General features: G+C 40.5%; 1 protein-coding gene across 1 annotated transcript in view; it reads right to left on the bottom strand.

Annotated features, from left to right (window-relative positions):
• Window positions 1-20522, bottom strand: part of PSME4 (proteasome activator subunit 4) — a 105413-nt gene that overhangs the window by 27381 nt on the left and 57510 nt on the right. Inside the window, exons 14-31 of the mRNA XM_018555755.1 lie at window positions 20204-20354; window positions 19536-19634; window positions 18549-18618; window positions 15982-16049; window positions 15432-15647; window positions 14114-14271; window positions 12835-12930; window positions 11839-11894; window positions 10103-10159; window positions 9748-9803; window positions 9385-9483; window positions 8733-8795; window positions 7952-8047; window positions 7309-7440; window positions 5549-5758; window positions 4219-4355; window positions 2030-2083; window positions 288-417 (exon numbers count right to left, since the gene is read on the bottom strand). Coding sequence (XP_018411257.1) covers window positions 288-417; window positions 2030-2083; window positions 4219-4355; window positions 5549-5758; window positions 7309-7440; window positions 7952-8047; window positions 8733-8795; window positions 9385-9483; window positions 9748-9803; window positions 10103-10159; window positions 11839-11894; window positions 12835-12930; window positions 14114-14271; window positions 15432-15647; window positions 15982-16049; window positions 18549-18618; window positions 19536-19634; window positions 20204-20354 — 1948 coding nt within the window. The remainder of the gene's footprint in view (window positions 1-287; window positions 418-2029; window positions 2084-4218; window positions 4356-5548; window positions 5759-7308; window positions 7441-7951; window positions 8048-8732; window positions 8796-9384; window positions 9484-9747; window positions 9804-10102; window positions 10160-11838; window positions 11895-12834; window positions 12931-14113; window positions 14272-15431; window positions 15648-15981; window positions 16050-18548; window positions 18619-19535; window positions 19635-20203; window positions 20355-20522) is intronic.

The following is a 20522-nucleotide window of genomic DNA, read 5'->3' as shown; positions in this document are numbered from 1 at the left end:
GATGAGACTACAAGTGGCTGTTTCAACACCTATTATGCAGGCATGATCTACTGTTGTCACCATTAGGAAACCTGCCCTGAGAAAAGCAATTGCTGGAGCGCATGCATGTAGACAGGGCAGCAACTGTCAGACTGCAGGACGCTGAACCTGTGACTCTCAAGCTGAATGATCATATTTACAAAAAGCAAATAAAGCTGTACAAAGGCAGAAACATAAGGAAAGAACCATAAAATCATGCTGCATATAATAAGCTGTTAACAGAAATGAGAATGGAATGATAACTGTACCTTGCGGACAATAAGAGCATCATGATTCAGACACTGCACCAAGTATCTGATTGCACGGAGAGGTAGAACATTGTCATCCCTCAGGAGTAAAGACAAGAACCCAATGCCAATGTGTTCAAACTTCCATGGGCTGAAATGAAAACACGTGTGTCACAAATGGTTGCAATTCTATTTCTAAAAACAATATAGAATTGTCCTTTTTGTTTAGAATCACACTCGAGGGGTCACCAACTTTAAAAATTGCAGGTAAAAGCACAGAAAATTCTAGTCACCTAAATGCTTACTTGTAGTGTTTGTCATTGCTATTAAGGATTTGTATTCAGTTGCAATATTCCTTTAAACTTGCTAGAACATTTTACTACTCCAGGAGTCAATTCCCTAGAACAGCCGCCCCCCCCCCCCCCCCCCCCCCCTTCTTTCACAAGCCCTTGCTGAGAGAGTTGCCGGCTACATTCGAATTGGCCTCTTACAGCAACAGATGCACTCTCCATTTTTTTTGTGATAAATGAGACCCATTGCTAAAATGTCCAGATCCCCCCCCCCCCCCCCCCACCACCCGCCTTGCTTTTCATAGCCCTCTCCTCTTCTGGGAGTCTGTCTAATTACTCTCTGCGCTGGCCCAGCTCCTCTGCCCCATCCCTCCCTACATATTGTTTTATGAAGCTGCCAAAGGAGGAGTGAGGAACAGTAATACTTTAGAACAAGGGTAGGTAACCTGTGAACTTCATGCCTGCCAGTCTTGCAGTGCTTCATGGGACTTGTAATTCCACAACAGTTGCCAAGGTTGCCTACCCTGCTGTTTAAAGACAGCTCTGAGACTGCTAGGGCTGCTGACATCACATCCAACATGACAGACCTGCAGAAGTCTCAGAGGTTTTGGATCTCTACACAATGGAGGCTTTTACAGCTAGAATAACATACATAAAATGTTAAATGCACATAGAAATGTTATGGGAAGATTTGTGTTAAATTGAATGGCCTTTAACCACCTCAATACCAGCATATTACACTCCTTCCTTTCTAGGCCATTATTTAGTTTTCAGTGCTGTGATAGTTTGACTGACATGCACTCATGCAACACTGAACCCAAATGAATTTTCTATAATTTGTTGAGACATACAGAGCTTCCTTATGATGGTATTTACCAAGCAATATTTTATGGTACATTTTACTATATAAAAAGACCAAGAATTATGAAAGAGAGAAGGGGTTAATGTTCAAGTCACACAGTGAAAGGATGGACACGAGGGGGTTAATGTGCAGGATAAGAGATGGAGGTGTAAATATATACAGGTCACATACAGGGGTGGTGAAAGGGTTAAAAATGATCCCATAACATTTATTAAAACCCTCCACCTCGATTCTGCTGCTGCCTTTCTCCGATACCTTCTGGGAGCGTTTGCATTGGCCATCACAGCAATGACGTGGCACAGAGCCGGTCTCATTGGCTCTGTGCAGTTTGGCTGTGATCTCCTCTGTCTAATGACAGCAGGATCACAAGCAGTGTGTGTGTGTTGTGTATATGGGCGTGTGTTATTTGACACTATCAGCAGATGTGTCAGAATGTAAAGCACATATAAAAAGGAAGGGGGGGACCATTTGTAAAGTGTCAATCTTTCTTTTGATTAATACACAAAGAGGGAGGGAGAGAGAGGTGGACATTTGATTGTAATTGTTTTCCATTGCATACTTCATTTCCTACACATAAACCTACAAGAGAAATCCTACAATTAGATACTTACAGGTTTCTTTGTGTAACACAATCGATCAAAGTGTCGACTAAGTGTTCATAATGCCTATGAAAAGAAAGCAAGTCAGAAGTGCCAGGAACCATGGAAGATAAATCTGCATTACAAATATGTGCATGCTGTCTCCATGGCTGGCTTAAAAGATAACTAATCCCAAGAATAAAAATGTAATATTTGGCAGCTTACCAGTCCTCAGATGTGTTGGCTTCATTTGTTTTCTTTTTTGAGCATAAGAACATTTTCAGCAAGTACAGAAAACGCAGGTTGATCTTGCCAAAAACGCAGTGCCCGTGCCACAATGTTGTCTCCCTTTTCTAAACTACTAATCCCCTCACATATTGGAGATGGAGAGGAAGATGCTTTGAAGTCTAGTCTGGGTGACAATGGCTCCCACCATAGATACAGTGAAGAAGTGAGTGTAGCCACCCAGGGACAGGAAGTGTGTTTGGCCGGATTACCAGGTAAAAATAACAGATAAAACACCTGAAATATCTAATTCAGTCACCACATCTAAAAGACTGGTAATCTGCAATATACAGTAAAGCACTTATGGGATAACCCCCCTCCCCAAAAAGTTCTTTCTCAGGGCCGCTCCTCTGCTCAGTGGGTGGGTGCAATAGCCAGCCTGCTATTGGCTATTGCTCCCAATTGTTTACATTCTGCTGCTGACTACAGAATCTAGCTGCCGGCCAGTAGCAAGATGTAAACAAAGAATGTCCCTAGCAACTAAATACATTTAGTTGCTAATTAAATTTTTTTAGTGTGCACCAAGCAACCGGCAAAAAAACCCCAAAACAATCAAGGGCATATTATGCACGGACTGGATAATGGGGAGTTACAGTATCAACATTCTGGATTTGGGGTTAGATACGCTTTAAAGTGCAACTCTACTTTTGTTGAGAAAAAAAAAAATCCCCTTATGCTGATGGATGTACAATTGCAACAATTTTAACAAATGTTGTTGCAGGTTCCTACAATTTTCTGTTGTGAATAAATAGCTGTTTGTTTCACCAAGTTCTTTTCAATATCATTCCTGAATAGAAGGATCTTCATAATAATCATCTGAGCAAATGTTGTTCTAATCCGAAACACTGCAGTATCTGTATTTGTTTAGTAGACCAGCAATAGTGAAATTGCTATTGTAGGGAATGCCTGTAATGTTACTTGCATCTTAGTGCACACTTCTGAGAAAATCAGTCAGCTAATCACAGAAGCAAAAATGACATTTCTGGGGGCATTCCATACACCATATTGTAGGGCTGCAACCATCTAAAATCGATTAATCGAGAATAATTGATTATGAGAATAGTTTTCATTCTCATTATGGATTAGTTGGTTGGATCCCCTAGCTCTCTCCTCCATGCTGGGTGGAGGTGCCCTGTGCCAGCAAACAGTGGGCAGGGGCAATAGGCAGCCTGCTATTACAATTTGATATGGCCAATAGCAGGCTGGTTATTGCATCAGCCCACTACCTGCTGTATATACATTCAGCTGCCGTCTGTGGAATCTTGCCACTGGCAGCTGTCATTCCCTGGCTGAAGCTATTCGGTTTCGGCCTGACAAATTCTGCTGCGCGAGGTGCATAGCAGTGCCATTAATTTAAATGGACCCCAAATGTGCCTTCCACCCAGTGCGATCGCCCACACTGGAACGCACAGTACTGCAGTGCCGTGCGTTCCAATGCAGTGCAATTGCAAACAATTGTGCATGCAGTTTTATTCTGAAGTAAACTTTGTTTGTAACACTGCATTTGTGTATTGCATTTTAAATCAAGGATGATACTTGGTTTCTTTTTTATCCGATTAATCGAAAAAATTGTCAGCCAACTAATCATTTATGAAAATAATCATTTGTTGCAGCCCTACCATATTGTATTTAATTTTTTGACAAGTTTTAGATAATCACAGTAGCTGCAGAATGTAATGGAAAGGTTTTTTTTGTAAATCACATTAAATTCCAAAATTACTTGTGTAGCAGTTACATGTGCTTCATTTTTTATTTAACAAAAACTGGAGTTTTCCCTTTAAAGAAAAACTACATTTAGGATATGAAAACTTGAGACTGTTCAGAGGCCACCCAGCATACAAACTGTACAACGTTCATACAAAGATTATTCCAAATAGGAAAGCTGCTGCCTTTGGGTGATTGATGAACCCAATGCCAACAAATACCACTGGCCATACCGAAAAGACTCAGCATTTTTCTCTTCCTGTCTCTGCGCTGCTAGATTCAGCTGATCTGGATGAGGCAGCTCCACACCAAGAGAGGGGATGGGGGACTTCTGCAGCAGAACAGCAATCTGGACACAACTTTCTGGAACCTGTATTAAAAAATAAATAAAATAAAAATCAGAGAGGTATCAATGCACCACCTTCATTTAAATGTAACTCCCTAAACCTTAACGTGAGCCTGCACTTAGCATAAGCAGCAAGAGAAGCCAAGGTTAAGTAATCCTGCTGATTTGACCTGCATAGGAAAAGCATAGGCTAGCTTTAAACTCAAAGTTAATTCCATATTTGCAGCCAAATTGTGATCATACATACTTTATATTTGTTACATGTTCCCATTCACATTGCATAATTTAAAAAAATAATAATAATGATTCTTGCAGTTTAAATTGCTTTTACTTGGGTCAGGGTTTCTTAAGGGTTAAAATTTCTACTTCCTTCTTTTGTAATGTTAGGAGGGGTTGTGAGGGGTTTCTCCATTGTGTGTTAATAATGAGAAAAGCACAATCCTCAAACTTCAGCCCTTAATCTTTCTATAAGGACAGATCAAGGTGAAGGTGCCGAGAAAAACCTGGAATCAGCCATGGTGTCTGTTACAACACAACATGTAAAAAGTAAGAAATATTTGTAATTATTTTTCGGTATGCTGTGTGTATAGGTACACAAACGCTATTAAAAGGTGCATCAAGAATCTTGACAGAAGTCAACAAAGAAGAATTATTACGAAATAAAAGGCTAGCAAAAACGTAGTTAGACTTTTTTTCAGCAGTTGAGGGATAATTGTCAGACCTCCCAGGACACAAACTGAGGTATGTCGTTAAAGGTGGGATTAAATGCGGGCTGACATAACCAGTGTCTCAACTTTCCATAGGAGGCAGTACATTCCTGAATCCCTTTGCCCCTCAAAAGGACAATAAAGAAAAACACTTAACCCCCCTGCACTGCCAAACACACCACTGCAATCTTCCTCTGAAGTCTGCAGAGAAACGGACACTTCCTGGGAACGTCAAACCTCCCAGGGTCCTGTGCTACTCCTGTGACCTATGGCGTTTGGACGTTGGATGGAGGAACCACCGAGTACAGCGAGTGGACACATGAGAAAGACACTTCTGGAAGAGTCTGTTTCTCAGCAGACATCAGAAAAAGATTCCTGGTGGCACAGCCAGCAGAAGAGGCAAGATATGTGGTGCTGGGCATAACATCAGAAACTGCAATTCTGTCTCAGAAAGATATCAAGACAGTGTCACAGTAAGCATAATCTAAAAGAGGGGGGGGGGAAACTTACCGAAAAATCCAACCCAATTGTTTCGTATTGCCGATGGATCTTCTCAGCCAGATCATCAAAAAGGCGTACAATGGATGGTTTTTCTAGAGACATTGCTTTACTGAGACCTGAAGAGACTATTGCTGGCCACGTCTGTACAATGCACTCCCAATCATGAAGGTTTGCTAGGCACACTGCACCGTGGTTTCCAAGCAGACAATACAAGGCACCCTGCAAACATAAAACATCTCATTTATGACATGAGTCTAAGTTGCATCTAGCAGCCACAGACAGCAGATACTTTTTTTTGTAGAGACTGAGAGGAAGCATCAAACTGGTTACCATGGGCAATACTATAATTCTGATGATTGAGGAACACTATTAGATGCTTACACTACAGTATCCAAAACAGGGAATATTTGTTACCCCAGTGTAATACTAGAAGACTGAAACCACAAGCTTATCACTCCGACTCCTCAGCACTTTTCATTCGGGTTTACAAACATACTGGTTAGCCAGCTTTATGAACCACTATTCTTTCTTTAGATAGAGTTATTAAAATTACAGGTATTCATTTATGGTTAAAGACTACATCTTTTCTCACTTATGGATCAATTTCGGTCACAGATTTGGGCATATGGAGATTACCTCAACCTCACTGGGGAACTAAAAGGCACAGATGTTTATATTTTGTAGAAGATTGTAAGGATGATAAAGGGGTGTTACCGAGTATTGATGGGTGCATCAATGGGTTTTAGCCACTGAATTTATTAATTGTTCAAGGCAATGAAATTGATAAAGTTTAGAGCAGGTACAACAAAGGTGTATACTAACTTTCCATCCACTTCCTTGCCATCCTGTTCTCCCACAAAAGAGACACTGAGTACTTCCGGTAGATAGCCCACCAATGATGCAGTGCGCTTGATGCCTACCTAAGTAGCCAATCTCCAGACCCAAGTGCTGTCCACTTGGATGAGGTGATCCTTAGCCCGGAATGTTGAGTTGAAACTTACAGAACAATTTTGCAGGAGGCTCCAGAGGGCAAACTAAGTTACAGAAGTATGCATGAAACCTAAGAATGCACTCTTTCCTTTCTCTGCTCTAAAGCAAACATGAATGGGGAAAAAAGTTTTCTTTAGATTGACCCGTGTAACCTCAGACTTCATAACTTCCATATCCATTCTAATCAGGAAGCTGGGCAGCAAGTCATCACATGCCACCTGGCTTCCTGAAAGGGACTTCTGGTATCGGTGAGTACCAAAAAATCAGTACTCGTTACCGAAAAACCTCAATGCAAATTAGTAAACTAAACGTGAGATTGTAGTCCATCAAGGGAGTGTGCTTGGAGGCTACTTTACAACCCACACAGGGACCATGGGGAACAAAAGTAGCCACCCTCCAGAAGGAAGGACATTGTCAGCACCAATTCAGAGATGATTGGAGGATCTACAGCCCAGTAATTCACAAATAAGATACATTATTGTTAATAGTTAGGGTACTTTCTCAATGTATTTTTGGGATTTAACTCCTGAGTTTAGTGTCACTTTAAACACTCTCAGTCATGTAAAACAGATGAGAAACATAATAAGGAAAGTAAACATATTTATAACGGCCTGCAGCAGGTGGGTGGAAATGGTGAAGAGGTCTACCCAAAAATTAGGCATTTTTCAGTAGTCACCCTTAAAAAATGTCCATATGTAAATCAGGGATCAAGTACATATTTTAAATTGTATTAAAAAAAAAAAATCATATGAACTTCAGGAATAAACAAATACACTTACTTTAAACTGCTGTTGAGTGACATCATGTCTGTCTGGCCGCAGATATTTCAGTACTAGAGGAATGATGTCCCGGCAGCAGAAATTGTATGTTCCCAGAGCAGTGAAAAAAGCCTGCTGAGCTTTATTTCTGACCTGTGCAACACAACAGTGACATGAATAAAACATACAACAGCAAATATACATACATGAATGAATGTGTTGGCACCCTTCCAGCTCATTGAAACATTGCTTTATTTATTTAAAAGGTATTTATATAGCGCCGACAATTTACGCAGCACTTTACATAGTTGCACATTCACATCAGTCCCTACCCTCAATCAGAACGCGTGACACAGCAAAGCATGCATTCCAGTCCAGTGCGATCGCAAAAATAGTGCTCCTACAACTTTTTGCGACCGCACTGGATGGTAGATGGTGTGAACCGGCCCTCAGGCAGATTGTTTGTAAACTTCTTAAAGAGTTGACAAGTTTGCTGTAGGAATACATCACAGATATGTGTTTATCCTAGGAAGACTTCTGGAACTGGTAGGAGAGTATAGCTGAAGCAAGGAAAGAGGCATGACCACATGTTAAAGGAACAGCTAGGTTGTGCTAGTTGTGTATGTGTAAAGTAAATATAGTTTTTAAAAAGCTTCAGACTTACTTGCCCATAAAAGCTGGTGGACAGACGTAGAAGATCCCGCACCAGATCTTGGTGGACTTTTTTGTATTCACAGCCTTCAACGGTCAACGTTCTCAACTGAAAAAATGATTGATTATGGAATTAATTTATTAAACTGGAGCAACGGTGCAGCAGTTACAAACTGCTCAATGTTTACATGAATCATGACATCTGCTTTGCAAAACTGCTCCTTTTCATTTTTGTAAGCAGTTCCACATTATGATTATCTAGAGAAGATGTTAACACCAAACATTAATATCACTAGAATCACTGAAGAAATGCTGGGGTGGATTAACTTGCAGCAACCAAGTATTCGAGCCCCAAAATTGTGAATTCTGATTGCTAATTATTGCAGCTTTGAAATAAAAATAGGGCTGTTTTGAAGTATGTTTTTTTTTACCATCCTCTAGGTAAAATGTGCTCAGCATAGTCCCAGTCTCTAATTTATATATATCACGTGGACTGTGCCTTACAGAACAACTCTGGGCAGATTAAAACCTAAAAGTAGCCCCATTGCAAGGGTTATGTTATGGCGAGACTAAAATACACTCATCCCCATAGTTAGAGCCGATGTGTGACACTGCAGCTGTCACACATTGGCTCTATTGATCAAGAACTGAGCGATCACATTCTGCTGGTTGCTCAGTTCACAATTTTCTCCCTGCAGAGGGTGGTGACTGCCAGGATTCATCGCGGCTGCAGCGCAACTCTGTGCTGTCAGCATATAGGTGGAAAGAGAAGGAGAAGGTATTGGATGCCATACCTCATGTTGCAACATGACTCTGTCAATCAGCAATGCTCGAATGTGCCTCTTCTTTCCTTGGAGCTGAAAGTAAAAAAAAAAATCATCAATGTTCCTTGTAAGCATGCCTCCATTCACTAACAAAGATACGTATGATGTTAGTATAAACTGTTCCAGTTATTTTAATGGTCTCCGTTATATAATAATAACCTTCTCACTATAATGTTGAATTTACAAACCCAAACATTGAATGAACATGCAATTGGTATTTTTTTTTAAATAAAAAAATTGCTGCAATCAGGAGGGTATGACCACTTTTGATTGCACTGTGGATATGACAATGCAGAAGGGAGATGGGCTGTCAGACCACTGTACACAGATCCCTGAAAACGCACAGAGCGTAGTGGTCCTTAGCTGTATGTGTGTTCTATAGAAGTTTTCTGCTGAGGCAAAATAAAATATATATAGTGTAAGCCAATTAGCACCTTCCTTTTTGATTCAACTTGACCTATCGCCTATAGTTAAAGGGAATGAAACTCCATCTGACCTTTTTACACAAAATCAAAGCCATTTCTCAGCTTCAAAAGTACTTTTATCTGTGAGGCCAAACAACACAGAAGTCCGAGTGAACATGTTACATTGAAGGACATTAGTTTTATAATGTGTAACTTACCCGATTTTCCATGGACTTTTTGACAAGTGTAAAACTCTTCCATCTGGAGTCAAACTCGTGTTTGTGGGATCCCTGGAATTGTAGAAGGTCACTGATGATCTGCAGGAGATAATGTTAGACACAGTCGGTTAGTGGTAATGCAATGTATTTCTTTAATAACGGCAAAAGCAAACATCTCTAATTATTACTAGGTTCTTTATGAGAAATACATGGAACTGGTACAAGAGATCTTTCAATATACAAATACAAATTCTGTGACTGATCTTCATTCCCTTCCTGCACAGAAAAAAAGAGAATGTTTGCTCATTGCAAGGCAGCACACACACACACACACACCCCAATTTGCTCTGTAGAAGGAATTACCTTTATTATAAGAAATAGAGACTTGGTATCATCTTCTGAGTTGTCAAGTATGAAGTCTGTGGTTGGTAAGACATAAAAAGAGAATTGAAACAGTATGTCTGCACCCCAGCACTAGATATAAGTCGAAAATATGGATAATTTGGCTTGGCATAAGAAACGGAGCCCAGTCCAAGCTGCAATATCCTGCTCGAACACATCAAGAAATGATGAAAACATCACTCATACAAAGTGCGCACAGCTAGTTCAACTGGAATGTAAGTCATTAATTACCAACTAGGTATGTAGCTGATGGGTTCAGCTTTAAAGCTTAAGCGCACACCATTAACACATAATTGCTTATTTGGAAAAGACTTACGCAAGAGTTTCCTGAGAGTTTCTGCAATGGATTCTCTGTAGTTTTTTCTAGAATAATCTAGTATAAAATAGTATAAAACAAAGGCATTAGACAAGTGAAATGCGTTCAGTTATACTGAGATCTCTGCTGTAACTAAGTGGCGTTAAAGTGAATATAATGTGACCACATATATGACCTCTCTCTCAGAATTAAAGTGACACTAAACTCAGAGTTAAATCTTAAAAATGCATTCAACTACCCTATTAACAAAAATGTATCTTATTTGTTTATCCCTTGGCTGTAGATCCTCAAATCATCTCTGAATTGGTGCTGACACTGTCCTTCCTTCTGGAGGGTGGCTACTTTTGTTCCCCATGATCCCTGCGTGTGTTGTAAAGTAGTCACCGTTCCAAGCTCACTCCCGTGATGGACTACGATCTCACATTTAGTTTACTCATTTGTATTGAGATTGTAGTCCATCACAAGAGTGAGCTTGGAGCGGTGGCTACTTTACAACACACACAGGGACCATGGGGAACAAAAGTAGCCCCACCTCCAGAAGGAAGGACAGTATCAGCACAAATTCAGAGATGCTTTGAGGATCTACAGCCGAGTGATATACAAATAAGATACATTTTTCTTATTAGTTAAGGAACTTGAAAGCATTTTTAAGATTTGACTCCTGAGTTTAGTATCACTTTAAGCTGAGCAGCTATGTCGCTCTTCTCCTATTCTCGTTATTGCTACGGAATCACCAGTTGAGGTAGTGTGACATCAGCCTTTAGCATAATTCCGGGGGAACAGCTGAAAAGTCTTAAATGCTCCCGGGAACACAGCCTGCAAATACATTAAAAGGCTAACATACTTCAAAAAAGATTTTTTTTAAAAAGGTGCCAGTCATTACTAAAATTGATTGGTAAAGGTTAAAATTTTGCTCCCCAAGTGAGCTCAGTCTTATTGTCAGCATGAATAGGGAATCCCTATTGATGTGCTGGGCCTCCAGTGTGTCCCTATGCATTTAAGGAGTGGGCTACCTCCAGACATTCCTGCATGTAATTTATCCACCGTTATATATACTCCAATTTGGAGGCTCTCATAGATTAGTTAGGTCCACACTTTGCACAGAGCAGCCTTGATGAGCCAGTGCGGCTTCCACATAATTTGCAAAAGTTGTGCAAGTAAAACCTGTTTTAAACGCACATTGCTAGACAGTGTAATGTGTTTTGTTGCAGGCTAGACGGTAAGTGTGCTGGGAAATTTCTGTGTTTTGTATTGAATAGGGGAATCCCCACTGCTGGACTATTGCATTCTGGGCACGTGTACCTCTCTCAGAATACCCAAACTGATGCAGCTGATTGGCTGTAGTCAATCTCGGACAACAATTTTTCACCCAGCTCCTAAGATTTTCAGATTGAAGGATGCGGGTGGGGTGATGCAAACAGGGCCACCCAAGGAGTGAGTTTTGTCCAGTTCTTGATGAAATTCACTCCCTTTATGGCCAGCTATAGAGTATGTCACAGATAATCAATCCTCTCCCAATAACCAATAAAGGGAGCCCACCCCAATCCATCAGATCCGTTATTTGTAGAGTAGGAGCCACTATAAGAGTCTGAAACACTGAAGGGGTCATTTCTCACTTTTGTTTTAATGGGGGTGCGGGTAGGGGCTTTTTTTTGCCAGACATTTGGATACATGGAGGCCATCAAGATTTTTAGGTCTCAAGAAAAAAAAAAAATCAAAACACTATGTGTACTCACTATGGTTTATACCATTGAAGAGTTTTGTCTCATCCAGAGACACCATACTTGTAACCCTGTGAAAGTAAAAACACAGAAAAAAACCCATTTGATCCAGGCATACTCCAAAATAAATTAAATAAACATTTTAAATCAAATTTAAGAAGTGCTTAATAGCATCCTAATATAAAAAAAGTGTCTAAAACCACATAAATGTGGTATCTGTATTCCAACTGCAGCACACTAACCAACTAATAGGAACACTGACATACAAGGTCATAACTGTTAAATCTGCATGCCTCCCCTTCATTCATTTTCCAAGCATAAACATACTTTATCCAAGCTAGGGCAATCAACAGAATTGCTTTGTAGTGTATGTATAGCAAATAGTTCTTTTAAGTTTTTGGTTATTAGTAGGAAAGGGTTAAAACCCACTGTCGGGGTATTTTTTGGCTGCCTGTGTCTGGGAAGATTTCCTTTTACTTCCTGTCCTAAAAAAGAAACATGATGTGATGGAAATCACTATAAAGTGAGGGGAATTCTCTGAAATTAACTGCTGAGGGAAGCAGGGAATTAAAGTTCTGCTTCACTTTAAAACAACTTTACCAAGTGGGTGGCTACACATTTCTTTTCCGTGGGGGATCTGAACTGACTTTGTTTTTTAGCCTTCCCTGCAAATTAACACTTTGAATACCTATTTTTTTTTATGTTTTGTGGACATGTGTGTTCTTCTAATGCTGTTATATGCTGGATAACTTGTGTTAAAAAAAGCTAGCTCTTATATTCTCTGGCTACCAGAGGAATTTCTGATAGCCAGATATCAGAATCAGATATTGTAACAGATTAGTATTTGTATTTTACTAGAACGATAAGAATGCCAAGAACAATAATCCGTAAATGGTCACAGAAACACATACAGTTATATTGAATGTGAGAAAATGAATCAGCTGCTGAACTCCCAACATGCAGAGCACACCGCTTCAGTGATTGAACAAACAAAACCATCCCAATACTCACAGATGAGATACTCTCTCCCCTTGCAGAGGAGGTAGGAGGTTCCCTGAGCCAGTGAGACAGTTCTGCACAATGGTGAGACACTGCTGAATATCATCCCTATGAAAACAGAGAAGATGATCATTGACCTCTGTATGTCCTGTTACAGACACCATCTATTCACAGATTCTGCATATGTACACTCACATCTTACACTGCACCACTTCAGTGATTAACAGATTATGTGGATTGGAGCAACATTCACCATATTTATTCCCAGATAATTTTTGCACAAGTCATTCTGAATTGAGAAAGCTGGTCGGATGAACAGTGAAACGTCTTCAAGAAAAATACAGCAAGTCCAGCTGCCTTGACTTATTTTTTTAGATATACCATGACCTGGATGAATGTGAACCTTCACAGACATTTAGGTAGGATGGTTTTTATGCCAGCAATTATTTAGAAATGGTAGGAGGGTGTGGAATGGGCAACAGGCTGGAGAGTAGCTTTAAGTTACAAAAGCTACAATCACGACTCAGCTAAAGCCCCACAACAAGCTGCTGGTAAATCTACACATACAGTAGGGTCTCCTCTACCCTGCATGGGTTAAATGCTCATTTGGCTAGGGAGGCAGGAATTAAGTGAAATACTTACCTTATTCCCATAGAGCTTGAGGGACTTCTATGCATGGGCTGCTGTTAACTTCACCCATACATTTGGTTGTCCCCCACTGCAGGGGGCAATTTTACAGCAGACTGGAACGGATGTAAAACCCTTTTTTAAATTAAGTATTTCTTTCATTTTTTTGTTTTGTCCTTGCAGCATCTTAGTGATACTGCAACCTATTTGCAGTAATCTCCATACTACTTACTTTCACTCAAGTGATGGCTACATGCCACACTTAAACAACTGGTTTCTTACGGTGACAACAGTGGTTCATGCCCGAGTAATGTGCATCACCATCAGAGCGCAGGTTACAATTTGGAAGCACAAGTGGAAGACAGGGACAAGTACTGTCACCCCATAACAGTAAGTGCCTGGACAAGGACGTTCTTGGCAGTATCAGCAGGTATTATTTAATTAAAACCTGCAGATTTAAAAATGATTGAAAGTAACACCTGAATTTAAATGAACAGGTAAAATGTTAGCGATTGAGTTTACATATACTGTAAAAGCCACAAAGGGTATACTGAACTTTCATGTATAACAGACTGTGCTGACCAGTGGTAGTTGGCTCGCTTGGTTAGAATCCAAGAATGGAGCTATGATGAACACAAAAATTACCAAAAATCACATAATTTACCTCGACAATTCGAGCTCTCCGCTCCCATAACGATTAAGCTTATCTAGCTCTGGCTGTAGGAAGTTGTCTAGCAAGTAATATGCAAATTCAACCTCCTCTGCTGAGGGAACATGCCACCTGATATTGAGGTTCCACAGGTCACCGGCCTTTCCCCAGTCCTAGAAGAGAGTTTACAATTTGATGTTAATAAGTGATGCTTGTGTGTTTAGCTTGTTGGCCATAAACAGACTGATACCTATGAACAAACGATAAAGAACCATCAGCTCAGTACTTCATTTCCATGATTTAGAAGTAAAAACAGCTGCCAATACACTGTTAGATTTTTTTTTCTAACCTAAACCTTTCCTGCATCCACACTAAACAGCATAGGCAAGTCAGAATACTCAAACAGTAATTGTAGATGATTGGCTGTCAATAATCGGCAGGGAATTTTCCACCGGGCTCCTGCAATTTTCAGATTGAAGGATGTTGGACAGAAGACTGCAGACAGGGGCACCCACTGAGCAAATGTCAGCAGGTTCACCAAGAACTGGATGAAATGCACTCGGTGGATGGTCTGCTTTAGAAACAAGTTGACCAAGCCGCACCTGTCCACTTTCAGTCAAAAGGTCTTAATGTCTGTGACTGCCAGCCGAGCACAGAAAAATCTGGAATGCTGGTCATGCCTGAGTGTCCAACACCCCCTTTATGTCTATGATCAACTTAAAGTGACATTAAAGTCTAATCCCCCCCCATTCCCCCATCCAGGTGTAAGGACTTGCCTTAAATGATGCCTTGATCCAATCATCTTCTTTCCAGTAGTTTTCAGGAGTCCCTCCAGCGCTGGTGCCGGTCTCTGATCAAACGCTGACTGCTGTCTCTTCTGTGCCCCACCGTGTCTGTGTGAGTGCACGCTGCTGGGCTGCCTGCATTGACTTACCCTGTGTCTCTCCTCTTCTCCAGGTCGAAGATCTCTACTGAGCATGCGCCCGCCCCATGATCATTTGCGGCCGCCCGGGAATCTTCAGAACTTCGGACGGGAGTGTGTGGTGGAGACGCAGGTAAGTTTAACCTTTTTGGTGACTTTTTTTTATGTGTTTGCATTTAACTACTGCTTGCTAGCAGTAGTTATATGCAAAAAAACATTAGCGTTTAATTCTAGACAGTTTTTTTTGTCTTGAATAGTGTGAGGGAATTTCTATCAGGTTACAATTTATATCTGTGATTCTATAAAGGAGATGTTTTTGAAGCTGTAGATGGCCTATAAAAATGCACCAAAACACCAGATTACAAAAACATAAAAATCTCTGTAATAGCAAAAGAAAAGTCAGAGACTTGCCTTGATGGGAAAATATTCAGAGAGAGGCTTATTAAATCCACCCGGCACACTGCAATACTCGGTCGGGTAAATAAGACTGCAGGAGCGCAGCAGATGGTGCAGCAGATTACAGGACAATGTATAACCCTGTTTACAAGTGAAGTGCAAGGTTCGCTGGAGAATCTTGACAAGCTGGTCTTTGTAGGGAAGCAGTTTCTCTCCATCTACTCTTGTTACCTACAAAAGAAACAAAACCCCTTATGATCAAAAACATGCACATATTATTGAATACATTCCCAAAGAGTGGAATGGGTTATTTTATGTAAAAAGAACCCACACTGCCAGCTAGATAGAGTTGCAGATCCGGAGAATAGTAAGTATTCCTCTTGGGCTGCCAATGGCTCTAGGCCAATCAGACCTAAAGGAATGTTCCATCTCTGCTAAGGTTTCCGTACCATGGTATTGCTGGGCTTTGTACTAGCCCTTAGATATAAATTGCATCGACTGCTTTACAAATATATTGTTTATGTTACCAAAGAAAAAAATAAAATTGTGAGAAATCAAACTTTACCTCAGAAAGGAGCTGCAGGTTCCAAAGTAACTCTTTGTCTAATTCTTCCTCATGGAGGACATCATCATCTACAAACATATAGAATGTAAAGATTAGAGATTATATTTTTATTAAAAGGATGGAGTGAATGAAAGTTAATTTTTTTTAGCACAATTTTAGTAATAGATGCTGTATAAATCAAAACGGAAGAAAGGAAAAAAAATCTCCAGAGAAAATTTTTTAGCTCCTTACTCCTGACGCTAGGCAAAAAACTGGAGACTTGTCAGCAGGTGGGGGGTTTGGCCACCGGCAGGGGCCGCCCCTAGGCTGTAATTGGTCTTTAGTTTTGTGCCTAGCGTCCTTCTCCTGCAGGTGGCGATATTACCCTACCATTCAGGATCTACGATCTGTTGCCCTGTGTCCTTCAATGAACGGGAGAGAAATTACATTTTCAGTAATCATTTTCCTGATCTTTGTTCTTTTTCACTTGCTCAGATTGCTCACTTGCCATTAGATGACTTGACTAGGCGGCTAAGCTATGTTACTTGGCTATGTATTATTGCTCAGAGAATCAGTTACATATTGCGTAGGTTACTATTAGGGATGCACCGATACCGGTATTTTGGTACCGAGTACCAATAATCTCATGACAAGAGAGCATGGAGCCGGCCTCCCGGCCAATCAGAAAGCAGGGCGTTGCGTCATTACACGGCGCCCGGCTTCCTGATTGGACGGCTCGGGCTGGGTACCGGACGAAGGCCGCATTCTCGCTGGAGAGGTCCCGGGGGATGACAGGCTACACATACTAAAGGTAAGGTAACCTTACCTCACGAAGCCAGCTTCCGGTCAATCGCGAAACCGGGCAGCGTGTAATGACGCGCTGCCCGGCTTCCTGATACCGGAAGTACTCGTGCTAGGCATCGGAGCATTTGGGCGAGTACGAGTACTTGCCCAAATACTCGGAATCAGTAACCGATATTGATACTAGTATCGGTATCAGTGCATCCCTAGTTACTATGGTGGTAAACAGAGATGTGAAGTAGAAAATGTAGGGAATTAAAGTGGAAGTGGGAGGTCAAGGAAGCACAATGGCTAGGGAAAAGGCACATTGGGGTGAATTACTTGTTTAACTTTAAAGGGCTCGTTCACACCATGTGCAGTTACCCGCGATTTTCCACACTGGATTAAACACAGGTTACTGCAAAGACACATAGAAAACACTGGTTTTCTATGTACCTCATTCACACCACAATGGGCATTATGGCCCATTAAAAACGAATGGGCTTCTTAACACACTGTACGTGCATTGCACATCAAATGCATGCATGCATAGGGTGGAAGGGGGGGGGGGGAATCAGGTAAGTAAAATGACCAGGGACAAGGCAACCTGGTGCATTAATTTTGAATGGGCTTCTTAACGCAACACACATGCAATGCACATCAAATTCATGTGTTTTACCGTAACGCACAGGTGTAAACAGGCCCTTACTATTCGTGAGATGCCATAAACTCAGCAGACAACCCACTACATAGTACCTCAGCTTGTGTTAAGTGTACAGAATGCAGCATACATAAACACACCTACAATCAATGACAACAGAGGTAAGGATGACACTAGGGAGGTATCTGGTTATGTAAATTTAAAGTTCTGGATATTTATAATAAATAAATACCCGGTGCAACCATACATTGCTCTGTGGTTGGACCAGACGTCATAGGACATTAGCTGCCACTGTCTGTCCCGACACCCATCTTCATTCTCAGCACCTTACAGATGCTAGGAATGAGCCGAGGGAGTACACTGTACTGTGCATGTACCACAGGCAGTGTACAAAAAAATAATTGCTTGGCACAAAAGGAAGAAGTATTTTGACAGAAAATATATCACTTTACACTTCTACCAACAACTCTCCTTCCTAACAATTTTCAGTTGCCTGACCCACTCTCATTAAGATCAGTCCAGGTATTAACAAGTCTCACACAACCAAAACTTGCCTTCTCTAAATCCTATACCAACTTTAGTTCTTATGTTACCTCATCCAATTGGTGGTGCATAGTCGAAGCACAAACTGTCCTTATCCATTTCTACAGGGTTGTCTATTTAACGGCCAGTTTCATATGCAGTATCATCCCCCACAGGTTTGATGTGTTTGATGACACATTTCATTGTATGTTAGGATATGGGGTGTGTATAGGGATGGAAAGTTTATGGCTGTACTCTGCATTAAACTGCTGAAGAAACTCATAAATAAAAATAGTGGGTGTTTTTTTTGCCAGAAATTGGATCTGGCAAAAAAAAAAAAAAAAAAACACCCACGATTTTTACAAAGTGAACGTTTTGCCACTTTTGATTGCTTAAAATCAACATAGTTTGTACAGTAACTTCTTTTTAATAAAGCCATAAAAAGCATGTTATAGGTACAATTCGCAGAGAAAGCAAGCAAGTAAAATAAATATACACAACATTGTAATTTTCCCTATAGAAAAGCCATGTTTTCTAGAATGAATGCTGCACATATTGACTAACAAAGGCAATAATAACAATGAACAATGCATAAAAGTAGAAAGCAAAACTCTTTGGAACTTACTTTTAGTGAGATGAGTTAGAACACTGCAGCAGTGGGGCAGAAAGAGCTTCAGAGCCTCCACAGGGCAGCACTGAAAACACAATTAAAACATACAGCACTGTAATACATACAGGTCCATAACATATGGCACCTTAAATGGAAGTCCAGTAAAACAACCCAACATACCCTTGAAACACATGCATGTGAACAACTATTCTGTTGATTAACAAATGTCTATTACGCTGAAAAGCCATGAGGGTAACACCACTATTTGTTAAATTAACACTCCAACCTCCTGTGACCTAGGCTGGGAGAGTGTATTATCAAGCAGTCAACATCAGTATTGCGTCCACCTCCACCTTCACTGGGGAATTTTAAATATAAATTATTTACTTTGCTAAACAATGTGACAAAATAGAGAAGCCAGGTTATGTACAGGTATATCCCATTGTATAGGTACACACCTGTACATAACACTAATAAGAGTGTTTGGCCATAATTTAAAATATCTGCAAAAAAAAAAAAAAAAAAAAGGCAAACTTTCACAGGCCCTACATGCTAGCTGATATAATTCTAAGTCCGCACTTACACAGATATGAAGACTGTTGCTCCGAGTACTGAAGTTGGGCTTTAAAGTGGAACTTAACTCGCCTCCCCCTGTCGACATCAGCTCTACAGCTTCTTCCGCCATCTCGATTATCTGGCAGGGGATGATTGAACTCCCATGTATGTGCATGGCAGTTCATTTATCCGACCACAGATGTGTGCTTAGAATGTGCACATTCTGAAGACTATGATCAGGCAAGTAAATGGTTTTTTTTTATTGCAGAAGAGATATAAGCAGGTCTCTTCTGCAATAAAGCACCAACTTAATAAGTTCCACTTTAAGACATCAAGCTGAAGCGCTAAGATTTGATTGCACATGCTGCACCAACACAAAGACAACTGCAACTCAATGGAGAAAGGATTAAAAAAAGGACTACAGGATAGAAAGCAGAAAATAATTACCTTGACAGCAGCCCGGCAGAGATCTGCCACCATTTTGCCAGAAACTCTTGTCTCAAAGATGTTGGATACAGCAAAGTTAAATACTTTCTCAAGGGCAGCCTACAGAGGTATAAAGAAAAGGCTGTTAAAAGGACCAGTTTTAAAGCTACACGAACCTAAAACAGGGAGTACATACGGTAAGTTTTATAGGAACTATACCAGTGAATTAATACAATGATTCTGTCTAGATCATCACGGTGCAGACACGATTCTGGCTAATGAGTGGCAGCAGGATTTACACTGGCTCATAGAGGACAGTCACAAAATGATTGGAACTTGAATTTAGAAGACCAGAACTGACTGAGGTATGGTATGTGATCTGCCTCTACCTACCACCTATAATCATATGCATTCAGTTTCTAGCATTATTTTCTTATTTTTTTGTCACCTTACCCCCAAATCCAGTGTTCTAGTGTATACTGGAACCAATAAAGTTAATTTGTAATGACTTAGCGTTTTGGCAGTATTAAACAGCCCAAACCAACTCCATAGGTGAAAACAAGCCCTTACCTATTGCAGCTTGTAATAAACCCTCTTCAGGTATAAGCCATTTACATGTATTCAATGTACAAGCATTGTACGTTACAACACGCATTTGAATAATAAAACAAGCCAAATAAACATTCTACCTTAAATATCTCTTTGGAGCACTGAGTGAGGATTGTGCTGAATGTTGATGACAAGCCCAGTTCCACAAGGCTCTCCAAATGAGTCATTTTCTCAGTCTCCGTCTCCTCTCGTGTTTGTTCCAGAGCACTGCTTTCAATCAGGGCAAAACACCTGGCAAAAAAAAAAGTGTAAGGCCCTTTGTTTGAACATTTGGTAGCAATGTTAAATTTAAAAAGCCATACCGCTTTCTGTGTAGTAATAGTAGAGGGTATCACCTTAATAAGGGTAAAAAAAAAAAAAAAAAAAACCAACATAGGAATGCATAGCTAGATTCCTATT

The sequence above is a fragment of the Nanorana parkeri genome, unplaced genomic scaffold (genome assembly GCF_000935625.1).
Source record: "Nanorana parkeri isolate BGI_ZX_2015 unplaced genomic scaffold, ASM93562v1 scaffold212, whole genome shotgun sequence".
NCBI lineage: Eukaryota > Metazoa > Chordata > Amphibia > Anura > Dicroglossidae > Nanorana > Nanorana parkeri.
Note: the sequence above shows the minus strand (reverse complement) of the source record. Positions and strands in the feature narration are given on the sequence as shown.